General features: G+C 44.2%; 1 protein-coding gene across 1 annotated transcript in view; it reads right to left on the bottom strand.

Annotated features, from left to right (window-relative positions):
* Positions 1-19,291, bottom strand: part of SPATA13 (spermatogenesis associated 13) — a 96,344-nt gene that overhangs the window by 50,086 nt on the left and 26,967 nt on the right. Inside the window, exons 2-3 of the mRNA XM_054718755.1 lie at positions 5,841-6,206; positions 3,953-4,097 (exon numbers count right to left, since the gene is read on the bottom strand). Coding sequence (XP_054574730.1) covers positions 3,953-4,097; positions 5,841-6,206 — 511 coding nt within the window. The remainder of the gene's footprint in view (positions 1-3,952; positions 4,098-5,840; positions 6,207-19,291) is intronic.

The raw sequence follows: 19,291 nt of genomic DNA, 5'->3' as shown, positions 1-19,291 counted from the left end.
GGCCAAGCCTGGGCTAACCACCACAGGGTGCCCCTCAACCAAGTTAATGATATGGTTCCTTGGAAGAACCAGACATGCACTTGTGGAAAGTTGATTACAATAGACTCTTTTCACAACAGAGGAGTAGATGATTTGTCCTTACAGGGAACGGCACTTATTCTAGATTTGGGTGTGTTTCCCTCACCTGTTAGACCCCTACTGGAATCTTGCCAAGGCCTCATACACTATTAGGGCATCTCACCGAACACTGCTTCTACCCGAGGACTCCCCAGTGAGAGGAGTGCCCACGAGTGTCACTAGCTTCCTCGTTTATGTCACCCAGAAGCATGGAATCATATCAAACTGAATAATGGTGTAATTAAACCTAAAAATCAATAAAAACATATTTTTAAAAAAGGCATTGCAACAGAAGTGGAGAAAGAGTGGATATTATGCAGAGGCCCAGACTCGGAGGTGTCTACAGTAACTGATGAGCCTTTGGGTTGTCTCCCTCGAGAGAAGGAGGAAGTTTTTAATTATACAGGGAATAAGTGCATTGTGCTAGAATAATGCTTTTAAAAATGAACATTCTCTACCCTGCTTTATTTTTCTTTATAGTACTACCTGCTGTGTCATACAGTTGGTTAATTTATTACCCCCTCACTAGAATGTAAGTGATTTAAGGGGCTTTGTTTTTGCTCACTACTCTCAGGTGGCACATGGTACACACTCAATAGTTACGAAGGAATGAACAAATGGAGAATCAGTCCAGAATCTGTTTCTATTTCTACCATCTGGATTTTCTTGGGGGGAATGACCTCCATTCCACTCCACTGCGTTCCACCTTAGTCGACAGGGACTCCATCCGCCTGCCTCCTACTATGAAAGGCAAAGGGTCCCTGGAGGCACCCATCTTCTTCCTGCTCCAGTGCCACCAGTGCATGGACGCATCACTAAGCTTTCAAAGTTGATCCTCTATTCGGGGACTTTGACTCTTGACTGAGTGACAGGAGGACAGAAGGCGTGGTTGGTGTCCCTCATTCCCAAGGGTAGCACTGTGGCCAGAATTCCTGTTACAGTCCTTCCTTGGCTCCTTCCCTGTGGTTCTTTGGTTCCCAGAAGCAACCCTGACTGTCACCCGTTTCCTCGATTGGTTCTCTCTATTAATTCTGGGAAACCTGACACTCTTCTGCTAAATTTTCTTTTTGCTTAAGCTACCCATTTGTTGTCTCAACAAAACAACACTAAAATCAAAACAAAACACTTAGAGAAAGTACAGAAATAAGCAGTCTGTATGTGTATAGGGTTGGAGGAGAAATCACCTACAGTCCTGCCATCTTTCTTAGAGGCGCGCAGGTTCCGCACAGCCCTCAGAAGGAACCAACCTTTCAACACCTTGATCTGACTTCCAGCCTCCAGAACTGAAACAGTACATTTCTATTGTTTGTGCTACTTCGTTATGGCAGCTCAAGCTAACTAAAACACATATTTTATTTCCAATTTTCTCTCCCTTGCTTTTCCTAATTATGTTATATACTATTTTGAAGTAGTGACCCACATATGACTCCAAATCCACAGTCCACTGTAATGACACTGACACTGCAACTTTTTGCTATCACAAATAATATTGTGAAGAACATCTTGTGCACGTAGCTTTTGTCTCCTTTTGGATAACTTTCTCAAAATACATCACCAGAAGTCAATGACTTGATCAGAGAATGCTTCACAGCCTGTGGCTAAACTGCTCTGCAGAAGCATGACAATGAAGTCACTGTGTTGCCAAGGGTAGATGGGAATGAGTTTTGAATCTTAAATGGAAAGAACGCTTAAAGGAAAGGAAGGAAATTCTAGGTGAACTAGAGCCAAGGGAGAGTGAGAGCCTGGAGGATGGTGGGAACACTGAAGGGAAGCTCGGGAACGAGAAGTGAGAGACACAGATGGAATGTCAGACTGGGGTGGCGGAGAAACCTGTAAACTCGGTTAAGGAACTAAGATGTTATTTCAATGATGATGGGGAAAGTTTGCAAGGAAATAACAAAGTAAGAGTTGATGCCCCAGCCGGTTTGGCTCAGTGGATAGTGCACAGGCCCTTGGACTGAAGGGTCCTGGGTTCGATTCCGGTCAAGGGCACATACCTTGGTTGCAGGCTCAATCCCCAGTTCTGGTAAGGGCACATATGGGAAGCAACCAATTGATGTGTTTCTCTCACACTGATGTTTCTCTCTCTCTGATTCTCCCCCTCCCTTCCACTCTCTCTATAAGTCAATGGTAAATATCCTTGGGTGAAGATTAACAAAAAAAACAACAAAAAAAGAATTGAATATGAACAGTATCTCTGACTAGAGTGTATAAAAGCCCAGCCCAAGGAAGCCATGGGGGAGGGCAGCTGCTGAAGGTCAGGGTTAAGGAGCCTGAGAAGCAGGGGCTGCTGAGGACCAGACGAGTGACCGTGGATGAGGGAGTCATGATTCCAAGGTGCTTGGCCTGCTCCCTTGAGAGAACGGCAAAGGCTTCAGCGACAGGAGGAGCCACAGGCTTGCTTCCCAGAAACAAGCTCCCTTGGACATCTGGGCTTGTGATGATCGCAGATTTCCTCAACGTCCAGCTGCCATCTCATTTCCCTTTGCCTTTGCCTCTGTTTGATGAAACAGTCTCGCCTCAATTCCTCTAATACGTGTGGCATGAGTTAGAAACCATGCCAACTTACTGCACAAGTCACCGATTCTCTGACCTCTTACATGCTAGCCCTCCCAGGACACCCTCTTCAACAATGTCTGTGTCCTTCTTATTGTCCCGTCTAAAGCAAGAAGGAAAGAGAACAAGGATTCCACACCTCCTTGTTCTCCTTCCCGCCTCTCCCTGAAATTTAAGTGTTCTCCAAGTAACACCCTTAGCCTCTTTCAAGTCTTTGGAAAAAACATTACTTAACTCTCCCTGCTTCTTACAGCTTCCACCGCCAGCATCACGGGGAGCGTGCCCCAGGGGGGCAGGCCAGCAGCAGAGCTGCAACCAGAGCCCAGGCCTAGGCTGCGCCTCCGCCGCCCAGCTCACCACTCGCATGCCGACCCCAAGACATTCCTTTTTAAAAGTGAGACAGTAAACCTAGCAACTGAAGCTAATCATGAATAGTCTGCTGCATTTCTTTAAATAGTAGCATAGTTCAGTGGTTACAGCATAGGCCTTGCTATTGAAAACTCTATTTGACTGGAGGTAAATCCCATTTCTGCCACTTCCTGAGTGAGTGACCCAGGGCAGCTCACCTATCTAAACCTAGGCTTCTTTCTCTGTAAACAGGATAATACAGTATCCGCCCTGGTGCCGAGTTAAGAAGATCAAATATGTGAATACATCCAAACACACAGGATGGTGTCTGCCATGTGGTAGGTTCTCAATAAAAGTCGGCTCTGACTCTCGCCCAGTGCCACCAGGACCATGCCATTATCCACCCAGCTGACTGGCACGGACATAAATGTTAGTACAGGGAGAGATTGTCTTTTTTAGGAGTTTAAACATCTTCCCAAAACATGTGGTATTATTTCAAATCAACAAGTGGGTACGTGCTATGGTGGCATATTAACTACTACATTAGATAACTTTTCTTTGGTGTTAAAAACAGTATTGGTGAATCTTAAATATCCAGAAAGAGCTTCAAGAAGGTTAAGGCGAACCCCCGGGACTGCATTCTGGGTCGCTGTCTACCTGCAGGAACACTGAGGTGCACAGAAAGGAGCAAGCTTCTCATACTCAGGGCCACTGTAATGACGCAGAGCACACACCCGGGACAGGCCAGCTGATGACAAACCCAATTCCTCAGGAGAGCCTTCCTCACAGTCAGGAAACAACTACCTGGCCCGGAGACAGGCGGAAAGTCCACAGTGAACTGGACACCTCGGTTTAACTGGAGAGTCAAAGCAAGGGCTCCACACCAGTTGCTGGAAGGGGAGACCCCGAACAGGGGGCCTGTGAGACTTACTATTGGATGCTCGCATCTGCCGCCGCCGTCCCACGCGGTCCAGCCCAATGGGGGTGCTCTGGGAAAATGTGAACGGCCGGAACCGGGCCGAAACCGCTTTGTAGGGCGGCACCTGGTGAGCTGGCACGGGCGGCCTGGCTGCTGGCTACAAAAGGAAAGTAAGAGGCTGTGAGAAGATGCCAGGAAGTGGCAGCTCAGCAAGCTCTTCACACACACACAGCTGCAAGGAGCTCAGCGTTCTCACCTCAAAGCTCCTCGCAGATGTGACATGGTTTCTCCAAAGCATGTGAAAAACTTGCAGCTGCACTGAGGCTCAACTGCAATGAGTTATTCAGACGTTTAAAAAAAAAAATCAGTATCAACCCACTGGCTCTTACCTCGCAGCATCGTGTTTCATCTTATCTGTCAGCAACATACCAACAGGCAACACTCAGTAAAAGGAAAATGTTAGCTAAGAAGAGGAAAAGCAAATTTAGGAAGTGGTGGCTTTCTCAGAGATACAGGGTCACAGGTTAAGAAGATGTGTTCCCAGCAGCAGCCGTCAGAAGAAGCAAAATCAGTGCCAAAGACCATGGCGAGGGTGACCCATTGTGGCTCAGCTATTTACTCTGGTCTCCTACACATCCATGTGCAGGTACCAGCTAAGTATTTGTGGAATACAATTCTTGTTTACCTAAACTAACAAGACAACTAAGCGTTGTTTAAAAGAAGAGCTGGTTTTTCAAACATCTGCCCTGGTCCACAGAATCATCTCTATGCCCTTTTGATTTTCCACATTATCAGTCCCTATAACTGCAACACAGGTCAAGCTGCTTAGTGCTTTCCTTAGGGTTTTCACCGAGTTCCCTAAATGAGCTTACAGTGCAGAAAGTTATCTGCCCACACTCCTTTTTGATGTTCTAAAGTGAAATAAATTTCAAGTGCTTTAGATCTTCCCTATTCGGTGTATTTTGAATTAAGTGGTCACCATTTGTTTTAGTTCAAAATTATTTCTCAGCATGCAGAGCATCTTAACACAGCAAAATGTTTGTGGTATTCTTCAACTTATTTTGTTTTTACCTTAGGAATTCAATTCAATTTAATTCAATTAAGCAAGAGGGTTTTGCATGCTCAATGTATAAACAAGGTGATGTGCTGGGCTTTACAGGCGGAATGTAAACAGAAAATCTATGCCGACATAGACTTTCCCTTTTAGGAGAATTTTATGGTTATGGTACCAGCCAGCCAATTTAAAATACAAAATTGAGCACTCACCCATGTACTGTTTGGTGAGCCCTGGGCCATGGCTGGGTATTGCCAAATAACAGAAACTCCTCCTGACCAAGGCCTTTATTTAAATGTTTTGTATCCTCAAAGAGCCCTTTGAGTAACTGATAAACACTTGCTGAATTACTACATTATACTAAGTGAATGCAATTAAGATTTTAATCTATTGTTAAAGCAATTGAAAAACTGCAACCCAAAAGCAAGAAAATGGTAGAAAAAATTATTTCCTAAAAAAATCAACTTCTTTGTTCTCTTCTTATCTTTACATGTTAACAATGGATGATGCTTTCTTTCAGGAACTTCTTCTTTCAGGAAGCTCACTGAATATGTATTGCTATTTTCCCCTTGTTCAAATCTCAGATGATTTGGAACAAACAGCAAACTACTTTCACACATCATTCAAGACCCCAGCAAAGACAGAAGATTAGTAAAACATCCAAATGTCAGATTATTAGTTCTAATATGTGCAGTTTGCAAAGTCCGGAAGAAAGGTTGTGAGCAGATGACATCATCCTTGAGTCAGGAAAGAAAGGAAAGCAGCGTCCCATTTAGTTTGCAGGGGGAACAAAGGCCAGGAAGCTGAGGGCTCTGCTGGCTTTGGTAGAAGCACACCAGATCTTACTTGGGTTAGAAGAGTCTCTATTGCTTCTGTCTGGCTGTTCCCATAAAAGCTGACCCCGCCTATCACGGAGATGGGGCGCCTTCTCTGGCATCCTTTGGGGCAGCCCGTGGCTGCATTCTGGTCTGCGGGGACTGTGGAGGCCATGCTCAGCTGGTGGTCACTGTCCACAATGTCCTCCTTCTGGGGGTCCACAGCAATTGAGTCTTCAGGAATAGACAAACTTCGGCAGGCAAACTGGCCATAGTCTGAGAGCGGTCGAGGCCGGGACCTCCTCCCAGAGCCCCATCGCCTCCTGGGTGTCCTCTGAGCCTCCTTCCCATCTTCCTCCAGGGATGAGCCCCGCCTCCAGGATTCCTCAGTAACAACCTTTTCAAATTTGAACAAGTCAGGTGAGTGCCAATATCCAGGAATGTATTAAAAAAGAACATGGTACACATTCCCCTCTACCCTCCCTTAGCTCCACCAGGAGGCTTTCTAGATTTACTTGTTTTTGTGTAACAAACATAGCTGAAATGTTGATTAAAATAAGCAAGTCTATCTTCAATTGTAAGTTGAATAAAAATGAATTTAGCCAAAACCGGTTTGGCTCAGTGGATAGAGCGTCGGTCTGCAGACTGGAGGGTCCCAGGTTCGATTCCGGTCAAGGGCATGTACCTTGGTTGCGGGCATGTCCCCCGGTGGGGGGTGTGCAGGAGGCAGCTGGTCGATGTCTCTCTCTCATCGATGTTTCTAGCTCTCTATCCCTCTCCCTTCCTCTCGGTGAAAAATCAATAAAATATATTTTTTAAAAAATGAATTTAAATAGTGATGTTTGGTAACTAATGAGCCCTGATAAAAGATATTTAAAAAATCAGAACCATTAAGAGTTAATAAAAAGAACTTTTAGGTATGATAGGGGTGTCACCCAAAATACACATAACGATAGCATAGGGAAAAGGCAGGTCTGCCAGTAGAAGAATGAATGTGCAATGCTACCCACTGCTACTCTAAGGTATTGTATTGCAATAATGTTTAAAAATAGAAGGGGCTTTCAGAAGATTAAGTCTGGTTTGCTAGGGAAGGAGGAGAAAGCACTGAATTAGGATTCCAAGAACCAGATCAGGCTACTAACTAGCTATGTGAGCTTGGACACCTCTCAACTGACCTTCAGGATCTCAGGTTTCAGAGTAGACAATACCACAGCTGGAGTCTAGGATCCTAAATTAGGCAACACGTTCTAATTTTTCAAGTAACTTTTTCAGAGGCAATGCAATATACTAGGGAAAAAGCCAGAAGGCTTGAGAATGAGCAGACTTCAATGTAACTCAGATTGGGCCCCTAGCTTTATTAACCTCAGGCAAGTTACTTCTGTGGATGTGGTTCTGTAACTGCTCCCTAGGGAAAAATGGGTCCTAGTGCGGAGGAAATACAATGGTAAGAGCCCTATCAGCCATAGTTAATCATGCCTCTTAAAAAAGCACTGCCATAGAATTACAATCCCCTGACTGGCAAGGCCTGGAGATGAGCTCCACCTCCGCAGACCCCTCAGAGACTGGTCTCAGAGCTCTATGGGAGGGGCAGTGAGAGGGAGGGGTCAGCCAAAGTCTGCCGCAGGCTGGGAGCCTGGGTGCCTTCAGTTCTTCCATCCCTATACATTATTTAAAATACAATAAAAGCATAAGCAGGCACCAGAAGGGAACGAAATTACCCAGAAAACGCACGTGATTGCAGGGCAGGCCGCCTATTGGAGATGGCCAGCGGAGCTGCTGTGGCATCCCCTGGCAAACCAGCCCCCCGCCCATGAGCACTGCTGGTCCAAGAAGTCCCACCTGTTGCTAATCGGTGGCAACTGAGACCTGAAATGCAGGTCCCGTAATTTCCAATCCGGTGTGTCCAAGCGTCCCCTAAGATCACATACCATGGGAAATGTGCTGAAGAGCAAAGCAAGCAGGAAAGGACTTACAGATACTCTACCCCGTGCCCATCATTTTTTAAATCAGGAAAACTGAGACCTAGGGAAGTGATTTGCTCAGGGCCACACAGCCAATGAGCAGCAAGAGACACAGAAATGTGGGCCTTGTAATTTCTGTTTCCACGATACCAAGTCACCTCTGCTCAAAGGAAGATGGGTTCTAGCATTCACCAATGACCTTGCTATCTAGTGACTCTACTGCCCGGAATGCTACCTCTCATTTAAGTCTCCACTGAAGGGGTCCAGAATACACCACCATGGCCTTCAATCTGTTTTGAGCTGAAGGTATTTAAGAATAGGCTTTTTTTTTCCCCCCCCTGAACTCCCTCATCTGCCTTAAAGCAGGGCCTCCCAAGAACTCAGTTGTCATGATCTGCTCCCTTGGACAGAGTTTCTTTCTTCCAACCAGGGAGGATGCACTCTTACCGCTGCAGAGGGGAAGCCCTCACCTACACAGACAGGGTCACAAAACCATCCTCTCTCTCACCCATTCTTCACAGTCCCAGCTCCTTTCCTAAAAGTCACCTGTTTTCCCATCAGCACCCCTCCCCCTCATTAAGAAGGTATATAAGCCCCCAATTCGAACACTTCCTGGAGTCACACTTTTTTGTGAACTCCCACTTACCTACATAAATAAAAAATTATTTTCTCTTGCAAATTTGCCTTTTGTCAACTTTAATTCTAAGAACCTCTAAGCATAAACCTAAGAGGGTAGAGGAAAAGTTTTTCCTCTGTGACACTGCCCTGGGAAAGTATAAGAGAAGTCATGGAAATGTTTATATTATTTTATTACATTACATATGAAAAACAGGTTTTTATGGATAGTTTAAATTACCACATCAAATGGCACAGACAACTTAAGCACGCAATGAGACTAAACCTATTTATTTTATCACCCTGTGATAAAAAGGTTCAGAAAGAAAGTGGTAGAAAAACAGAAGTACAACAAAATTATGGGCAATCGTAGTCTGGTCACAAATCTACACGAGGTTTTGATTGCCCTTATGCAACATGCAGCCTGCTCTTCCTCACTGATGCAAACAAAATAAGAAAATGGGTTTAGGAAAACAAGGAGTTGTCTTAGCTGTTCAGGTAATAAATCTTCTGAGACCAAAACACACACCAGGAAGTGATGGAGGCTGAGAGCAGGGAATCAGAGGGCAGGAAGTGGCCAGCACAGGTTTGACTCCCTCACACATCAGGCCTCTGGGGCCACCAGCCTGCACGGGAGCACCCCCGGGAAGCAACTTACTTCCTCCGTAACCATTTATACAGCCCAAGGAGAACACCCCCTCCAAGTGGTACCAAATGTTCTGCAAAACTTAATTAACAGAATAACATATAAAATTGAAATGTCCCTTTTACTCCTAGCAAACATACTGAGGGAAGGAGGGAAGGAAGGAGGGAACAATGTAAAGTCCCTCAGCGTTAAGCTCACATTCAAATAGGGATCCTTAGCCAGAAGTGACTTACATTCCTCACAGAACAAATCTGATGCATATTCCAAGACTAAATCTTCTTTTAGCAAAGTGTACCTACTTTCAAAATACGACCTACTTTCATCCTGGGGAACTCACTTTGAGTGTGATTATACCTGGAATTACAAACCCAGCACCAACAACGAACAACACTCTCCAGTAACCTACCTCGGACTCTGCTACAGGCAGTGCTGGCCCGCAGACACACTGAAGGAACAAGCAGTTGACCACATCCATGCTCTCTGAGACTTCTTCCCACCTTTAACACACTCAAATCAGGGGTTTGAGTGGCCAGAGACCTGCTCAGTCAGCTTCTGCTCGCAGGTCAGCAGCCTGAGCTTCCAGGGTTCTCTTAGCTTGAATGGCCAATTCACACCCAAGTCATAAACTTTTGTAAACACACTTTTCAGTTTAACTCTTGCTTCTCAGTACAGTTTTAAAGTACTTTCCCTAGACAGGGGTCCCTACAGCTTTTCTTCGATAGATTTCATTACCTCTGATTAGACACTTTAAAACGTTTTTTGGCCGAAACCGGTTTGGCTCAGTGGATAGAGCGTCGGTCTGCGGACTGAAAGGTCCCAGGTTCGATTCTGGTCGAGGGCATGTACATTGGTTGCGGGCACATCCCTAGTAGGGGGTGTGCAGGAGGCAGCTGGTCGATGTTTCTCTCTCATCGATGTTTCTAGCTTTCTATCCCTCTCCCTTTCCTCTCTGTAAAAAATCAATAAAATATATAAAACTATAAAAAAAACACACACACAAAAAAAACGTTTTTTGAAACCACAGAGAGATTAAATTACTACCTGGAGGTAAAAAGAAAGAAAAACACACGCAGAAAAACTGATGTCACATATGTCTGTTCAGAAGCCTGATCTAAAGTGACTGGCAAGTGCTGTGGGTTGAATTGTGTCCTCCTATAAGACATGTTGAAGTCTTGACCCCCAGCACCTGTGAAGTGATCTTACTTGGAAATACAGTGCTTGTAGATATACTGAGCAAAGATTAGCTCATACTGGATTAGGTTGCCCCTAGTCCATTGGCTGGTGCCCCAAGAAGAGGAAAAATCTGAACACAGACAAAGACAAAAGGAAGAAGGGCATGTGAGAACAGAGGCGGAGATCAGAATGATGCATTTATAAGCCAAGAAACCCCGTCTCTCCCCTAGGGACTTAGAGGGAGCTTGGCCCTGCCCACACCTTGATTTCAGACTTCTGGCCTCTACAACAAAGAGAATACATGTTTTGAGCCACCCAGTCTGTGGTAATTTGTTATAGTAGCTCTAGGAAACTAACACAGCGAGGGAATTCAGAAGAAAATATTTTAGGCAAAGAAATTAAGATGCTTTGTGTAGATGAAAAAAATAAACTAAAGCAAAGAGACTTTACTTTGAACAAGCCAAGGTACTTTCCGGACACTGTTAATAAGTAAGTCTCACCCTAGCCAGTTTGACTCAGTGGATAGTGTCAGCCCGTGGACTGAAGGGTCCCGGGTTCGATTTTGGTCAAGGGCACGTACCTTGGTTGCAGGCTCTATCCCGGCTCAGGCTCTGGCTGGGGTGAGTGCGGGAGGCAACCAATCGTGTTTCTCTCACATGGAAATTTCTCTCTGTCTCTCCCCATACATTCCATTCTCTCTAAAAATCAATGGAATAATATCCTCGAATGAGAATTAACAAAAAGTAAGCCTCCTTAGGTATTCAGAATCCTGGATTCTGTAGGGAGGGCAGGTACAGTCACCAAGCTGGAGGGGAGAAGGGAGAACATCTAGACAATGAAGAGGACTGCAATAATGACACTAACGAGAATTATATACCAGGCATGTGTTACGTTATTTAACCTCCACAACCACCCTAGGGATGTTCTATTTGCCACATTTTATAATTTAAGACTTTGAGGCTAAAATAAATAAAATTACTTGCTCAGATTAATAGAGCCAGAAAGGGGAAGATCCCAATTTATAACCAACTTATTCATCTCATTGCAGAATTTCTGTCCTTTCCACTCTGCAGCACTGGGGCAGACTTAAAAAAAAAAAAAGTATTTATTTTTAAAAAATTATAGATCACAAACAATATTGTATTAGTTTCACATGTACAACAGTTATTTGATACTGAAATACCTTATGATGTGATCACAATAAATCTAGTATCCATCTGTAACCATATGAAATTACTATATTACTAGAGGCCCAGTGCTCAAAATTCATGCATGGGGGGGGGGGGGGGGGTGTCCCTCAGCCCAGCCTGCACCCTCTCCAATCTGGGATCCCTCTCACAATCCAGGACTGCTGGCTCCCAATCGCTCGCCTGCCTGCCTGACTGCCCCTAACCGCTTCCTTCTGCCACCCTGATCACCCCTAACCACTCCCTTGCCAGCCTGATCAATGCCTAACTGCTCCCCTGCTGGCCTAATTGCCCCTAACAGCCCTCCCCTGCCACCCTGGTCACCCCTAACTGTCCTCCCCTGCAGGCCTGGTCGCCCCCAACTGCCCTTCCCTGCTGGCCTGGTCAACCCTAACTGCCCTCCCCTGCTGGCCCAGTCACCCCTAACTGCCCTCCCTTCCCAGCCTGGTCACTCCCAACTGCCCTCCCCTGCTGGCCTGGTTCCCCCCAACTGCCCTCCCCTGCAGGCCTGGTCCCCCCCAACTGCCCTCCCCTGCAGGCCTGGTTCTCCCCCACCCCCCTGCCAACTGTCCTCCCCTGCAGGCCTGGTCCCCCCCAACTGCCCTCCCCTGCAGGCCTGGTTCTCCCCCACCCCCCCACCAACTGCCCTCCCCTGCAGGCCTGGTCACCCCCAACTGCCCTCCCCTGCAGGCCTGATTGCCCCCAACTGCCCTCCCCTGCTGGTCATCTTGTGGCAGCCACCTTGTGTCCACATGGGGGCGGCCATCTTGTGTGTTGGAGAGATGGTTAATTTGCATATTACTTCTTTATTATATAGGATTGACTATATTCCCGGTGCTGTACATTATATCCCTGTGACTCTTTTTCCCTGCATCTTTTTTACCCCCAACTCTACCCCCCTCCCACACCCCTCTCCTCTCTGGCCAGTTTACAGAAGAAAAAAGAACTTTGTAGGTATCCTGGGAGGGGAGAAGCAACAGGCAGTTACAAGAGGCTCTTATAATGGTACCTGGGAACCCAGAGACCCCTTCTCAGAATCACATTTTTCAATACATAAAATAAAGCAGATAGGATTATAAAGTAAGCTGATTACTTTGAAACACACTTATCAAAATAGTAAAATGACTGTGATATTATAAAATATGTAACATATGAATTAAAAGGACTAGTGACAGGTCTACCAACGGTCACACTCCTGAAGAAGCACCGGTGAGTATGAGATATTTTAAGATATCAGCAAAGACTAATGCATGATGTGAACAAGATCTGTGAATTCTACTGGTCTGATGCCTACATTCATAATTAAAGGAAATGCTACATTTTAGCTAGAGGTTAGTAAAAATAAACATAAAATTCCCACTTCCTGATTTCTGTCTATTGAGCCCTTGAATGAACATACATTAAAATATGCCAGTCTTATTTATCCAAAGAAGCCCAAAACACTAACTCGAAAAGACATATGCATGCATATATTCATTGCAGCATTATTTATAATATCCAAGATATGGAAACAATTAAATGTCTATCGATAGATGAATGGATAATGAAGAAGTGATGCATATATACAATGAAATATGACTCAGCCATAAAAAAATATAGCATGAAATCTTGCCATCTGCAACAACGTGGATGGACCTGGAGGGTATTGTACTGAATAAATAAGTCAGACAGAGAAAGACAAATACCATATTATTTCACTTATACGTGGAATCTAAAAACAAAACAAAACAAAAAAACACAAAATAAAACAAACAAACAGACCAGAAACAGGTTCATAGATACAGAGATCAGACAGATGGTTGCCAGATAGGAGGCAGATTGGGGGACTGGGTGAAAGATGTAAAGGGATTAAGAAGTACAAATTGGTAGTTACAAAATAGTCATGGGGATGTAAAGTACAGCATGGGTAACCGTACCTAATAATAGACAAATATGCAAATTGATCACACCTCCGACACATCACAAGCCATGCCCACAAGCCACGCCCACCATCCAATCAGAGCGAGTATGCAAATTAACCCAACCAAGATGGCTACAGCCACAGAGAGCAAGGTTTCCTAGGTAACAGAGGAAGCCAAGCTTTCCGCCTGCCCTTGCCAGGCCTAAGCCTCTACTCAAGCTACAAAGTTTCAATTATAGAAGGTAAACAAATTCAAACAAATGGCGGCAGAATGGAGCTTGAGAGAGCAGGCCAGGATTGCCGCCGGCAACAGGGGAAACAAAGCTTTCCGCACACCCTGGCCAGGCTCACCCGCTTAAGGCAACAAAGTTTCAATTATAACCCCAACACAAATGGCTGCCTGCTTCGGAGGGAGCCCCAGGCTTGGCTCCGCTCCAGGCTACAAAGTTTCAATTGTAGAAGGAAAATAAATTCCAGATACCAGGGCCTCCGCTTGGGTTGCCAGGGGGCATGGCCGGCCTGCAAACCACCACAGGCCCCTCGCTTAGGCCGCCCCACGCCCCAAGGGAACCCCACCCTGATCAGGGACACCCTTCAGGGCAAACCAGCTGGCCCCCACCCCTGTACCAGGCCTCTATCCTATCTAATAAAAGAGTAATATACAGATTGATCATCACTCCAACACACAATATAGCTGCCCCATGTGGTCAAAGATCCTGCCCCCATGTGGACACAAGATGGCCACCACAAGATGGCCAGCAAGAGAGGGCAGTTGGGAGGCACCCGGCCTGCAAGGGAGGGCAGTTGAGAGGGACCAGGCCTGCAAGGGAGGGCAGTTGGAGGTGATCAACCCTGCAGGAGAGGGCAGTTAGGGGTGACCAGGCCAGCAGAGGAGGGAAGTTGGGGGCAAACAGGCTGGCAGCATAGTGGTTAGGGGGTGATCAGGCTGGTAGGCAGAAGCGGTTAGGGGCAATCAGGAAGGCAGGCAGGCAAGCAGTTGGGAGCCAGCAGTCCTGGATTGTGAGAGGGATGTCCGACTGCCCGTTTAGGCCCGATCCCTAAACGGGCAGTTGGACATCCCTCGAGGGGTCCCATATTGGAGAGGGTACAGGCTGGGCTGAGGGACAACCCCCCTCCGTGCACAAATTTCATGCACCGGGCCTCTAGTATAATCAATAATATTGTAAAAAAATACGTATGGTGTCAGATGGTACTAGATTTATTGGGGTGATTACTTCATAAGTTATATAAATGTCTAATCCCTGGCTGTATACCCAAAACTAATATAACATTTTATGTCACCTGTAATAGAAAATAATTATTAAAAAATAATCTCCCAATGTAAATAATATCATTTAAGAATAGCCTGTGGTACCAATAGTGTGCTCCAACTCCAGAACATTAAATTTTAGGCCTTATACAATAGCTGCCCCGCTTCTTATCCACAGGGGATACCTTCCAAAGTTTCCCCAATGGATGCCTGAAACTACAGATAGTACTCAACCCTGTATGTACTACGTCATGTCCTACACATACATACTCACTTAAAGGAAGCATTTATGGCCTCTCTTTGGCATATCCTAATTGCCAGTACCACTCGTCTTGCACTTTGGAGTCATTAAGTAAATAAAATAAGAGTTACCTGAACACAAAACACTATGATACCCAACAATCAATCTGATAACTGAGATGGCTATTAAATGACTAATGGATGGATAGCATATCCAGTACAGAGACAATGGACAAAGGGCTAATTCACATCTCAGGTGTGAATGAGCAGGATGGTGTGAGATGTCATCATACTACTCAGGACAGCACACAACTCAAAACTTATAAATTCTGCAATTTTCCATTTAATATTTTTGGCCCACAGGTACCTGAAACTTCAGAAAGTGAAACTGTGGATGGTGCAAGGGAGACAACTGTATATTATAAAATAAAAATAGTAGCATCTCACTATTTAGAGTTAAATATCATTACCTATTTTCCCTTAAATGAAAATTAATGCATCATAATAAAAAGACCATGCATAGCATTCCCCCAAACACCTTTTTTTTTAAAGGATGGGAGTCAGATTACACAGTGCTTAGCATGGGGTATCCTACATAATAAGAGGCTAATATGCAAACTGTCCCCTCGACCTGGAGTTCGACCGGAGTTTGACCAGGGGGCAGGGCCGGCCAGCCAAATGCCCTCAGCTCCTCTACCCCGCCAGCCCCGCCCCCAACAGCCCCCCCACCCCTGATCAGGGGAGGGCCGACTGGCCAACCTCTGTGTCCCTTCCCCCCCATCAGCCCAGTCTGGCCCAATCAACCCCGATTGGGGCGGGCTGGCCATACTGCACCCATGTACAAATTTGTGCACTGTGCCTCTCATCTTATAAATATATGTTCTAGGATTTTAAATTCTTTAAAATTGATTTTAGAGAGAGGAAGTGAATGAGAAAGAAATGTTGATGTGAGAGAGAAACATCAATTGGTTGCCTAAAGCATGAGCTCCAACCAGGAATCGAACCCACCACCTTTTGGTGACAAGATGACACTCCAACCAATTGAGCTACACCGCCCAGGGCTGTCCTAGGATTTTAAATGAGGAGCAAATTCAGAAGATCGCAGATTAACTACCACCTTTTAAAGAGATGAAGGTAAGGAACAAGGAAATATTTTGTATGTTATGTTGTAAAAATATTTAGAAAAGTTTGAGCCTTAATAACATTTTTTGATGGGGGGGGGTATTTTTAACACCATATAGCTTAGATTTACTTAAAAATCTTTTTAAAGCTTTATTGAGATGTAATTGGCATAAATAACTATATAATTTTAAGGTGTACAGCATTACTTGACTTACATATATTGTGAAATGCTTACCACAGTAAGTTTAGCATCCATCATCTCATAGATACAAAAGAAAAAGGGAAAAAAGTTTTTTTCCTTGTGATGAGAACTTTTAGGAAATACTCTTAGCAGCTTTCAAATATACCACACAGCAGTGTTAACACTACATCATGTTGTACACCACACCCCAGTACTATTTATCTTATAACTAGAAATGTGTCCCTAAAAATCTTAAGTTTTCATCAGCTTGCTTTAACATCTACCTAACATTGCATTTATCAGATAAGTAAAGAGGACATTATCACACCCATTTTAGAGATGAGAAGCAGTCATAGAGAAGGGCAATGAAGTTAATGAAAGAGCACATGAGAAAGTTCAGGAAGTTCATTCAATTTTATATTTGCAAGAAAATGCCAAATGGTTTTATGGTTTATGGAAAAAACCCTAAGCAAACTTCCAAAAATACTAGACTGTGTGATATTGCTCCAGAAAAGCCTCCATATGCTTTTTGGTGTCTTCTCTGGGTTAAAGCTCATGAAAACATTAAATATTGTTAGTCTAGTTCAATGTGGATAAAGAAAAAAACAATAATAATTATGAAAAATTCTGGGCTGATGAGCTTTCCTCCCATAGTCTTTGTAATAATCATTCATGGGATACCATTTTCTGGGTTTAACTAAAAACCTAACTATCCTAGAATCTCAAAATCAATAGCAACACAATAACTGAGTTTGACACCCAGGAAGAGAAAATAGAATTGTAGGTTGTAGTTTTATTCCTGGACTTGTTAAGATTAAAGAGATAGTTTAAAAACATCACGTTAAGAGAGAGAGAGAAAGAGCCCTAGCTGATTTGGCTCAGTCGATAGAGCATTGGCCTGTGGATTGAAGGGCCCCGAGTTCAATTTCAGTCAAGGGCACATGCCTGGGTTGTAGGCTGGATCCCCAGTAGGGGGCGTACAGGAGGCAGCCGATCGATGATTCTCTCTCTCATAGATGCTTCTATCTCTCTCTCCCTCTCCCTTCCTCTTTGAAATCAATAAAAATATATTTTTAAAAAATAATAAAATAAAATGTTTATTTTCTAAGAGAGAGAGGGGGTGAGGGGGAGGAGGGAGGGAGGGAGAGAGAGAGAAATATAATGCGATAAGGAATGGGGAAGAGAGGGAAAAGAAGAATGGGAGGCAAGGGGAAGCCGGTCCTGACTTATTCTCTAATGGAAGAAGATGGAGGAAGGAGTCTGTGTTCAAAACATCACTGGCATTTTAAGTCTTGGTTGACAGCATATCAACATTCAAATCAGTAGTCCCAAGTGCCTTTAGAATCACAAATATGAAGGCTGTAGATTAGAATGCAGAACAGCATCTTCATGAATCATCTCTCCCAGCAAACGGCTTTAGTTGAGGTCATCCAATACACCCAGTCAGCCCCACTAAGCATCCTTAAGTCCTCCTTCATCCTCACCAGACACAGCCACCCAGTCACCAAAGTCTGTCAATTATTTCATCTCAGAAGGAATCTGTTCCATCATTCCACCTAACGGAACTGCCCGATAGGTTCTTAACTCACTTTCTGGTCTTGGGTCCATTCTCTATACTACTGCTAAAAGACACTTCTGAATCATAGCGGGACATTACCTAGAACAAACACAAGGCCATTGAAAATCTCATCTAACATGTCTTCCCAGCTCTGTCTTCAGACACAATTATTCTGCAGCCACACCATACCAATCATCATCTGCCACATGTTTACTGCAATTGTAAATATGCTAAGTCACAGTCCCTCTTTTTGCCCCTTGTCAACCTGAAAAATGTATCCTTCAAAATTCAGGTAAAATATCACCTGTAGGAAAACTTCATACACTCGCCTGGGCTTTGAGTTATTTGCTCCTTTCTATGTCTCTATTAAAACAGCTACAAAATTTACATAGCATTTAATTGTTTGCCTGGTATCATACAAAAGCAGCTAATTACACTCTTTCCAAACTATCCATGACTATGGTAATGCCCTAAGAGTCTACACTAGAGTCTGAGAAACAGGCAATTAAAAATGTTTCATGAATGTGTCAAGGGATGAATGCGTAAGTTGGAGCATAAATAAGTGAGCAAATCAATGGACAGTCTGGATGACAAGTAGCTGATGGAACAGATTCTTTCTGAGATGAAATAACTGACAGACTTTGGTGACTGGGTGGCTGTGTCTGGTGGGGATGAAGGAGGAGTTAAGGATGCTTAGTGGGGCTGACTGGGTGTATTTATGCTTCTCATTCATATGTGATTTTATAAAAATGAACTTACTTTAAGTTATTGCTTAGTTACTATAACTAAGTCTCTGGCCAAGTCTCCAACCAGAGATATAAGTAGCTCATAGCCAATAACCATGTTTTGGATCAGGAAATCAATCATTCCTTTTCTGTCTTCTTCATAACCTATTCAAATTCTGTGCTATCCTGAAAGCAAACTGACTGAAATTTTCTTTTGCCAATTATCAACAATCCTGTTTTGAAGGTCTCCTATTTATCTCAGATATGTGAAGAATGAGGTAATGGAATCTTTCCCAACAAATAAGTTTCCACTGCTGGCAAGGGAATGTAAAAGGACTTTTAAAAAATGTCTTTTATGTATTTAAAGTTTAAGCTTAAAGCAGTACAATATTAGGAGGAGAAAGTGGCTTGGAATAAGATCAAGGAAACACAATGAATTAAGAGGGCATAGTGATGAAAAGTTGGAAAACAAGAGTAGGAGAAAATAATGACCACAACTTCACTTGGATTCTTTCTTTCTTCAGCAGCACTCATGATGACAGATTGTTTTGCCCCTCCTTTTAACCTGTACGGGTCCAGCCAATGAACGGAGTCAAGCAAACACTGACCCTGAATTAGCTCTGCTGTTCACCAAGAGCCCTCTTATACGAGTCACTCAGAGTGTATCACAAAGATAAGGCAAGACCAAGAGACAGCACTAGGGCATTTTTTTCTTGAGAAAATCTTGTCGGAGACTTGAAAGGACACTGAGTTGTGTGGCTCCATTTCTTCCTCCCTGTGAGCCATTGGTGACCAGTCCCCTGTCCTTCCAATTCCCAGTGGCCCCACCCTGCTGAGTTCACTCACATCCTAAAGAAAAGTCTGCTGGCTGCACCCCGCTGGCACATTAGGTGTTTTTGTTTTG

This window comes from Eptesicus fuscus, chromosome 7 (assembly GCF_027574615.1).
Source record: "Eptesicus fuscus isolate TK198812 chromosome 7, DD_ASM_mEF_20220401, whole genome shotgun sequence".
Lineage (NCBI taxonomy): Eukaryota > Metazoa > Chordata > Mammalia > Chiroptera > Vespertilionidae > Eptesicus > Eptesicus fuscus.
Note: the sequence above shows the minus strand (reverse complement) of the source record. Positions and strands in the feature narration are given on the sequence as shown.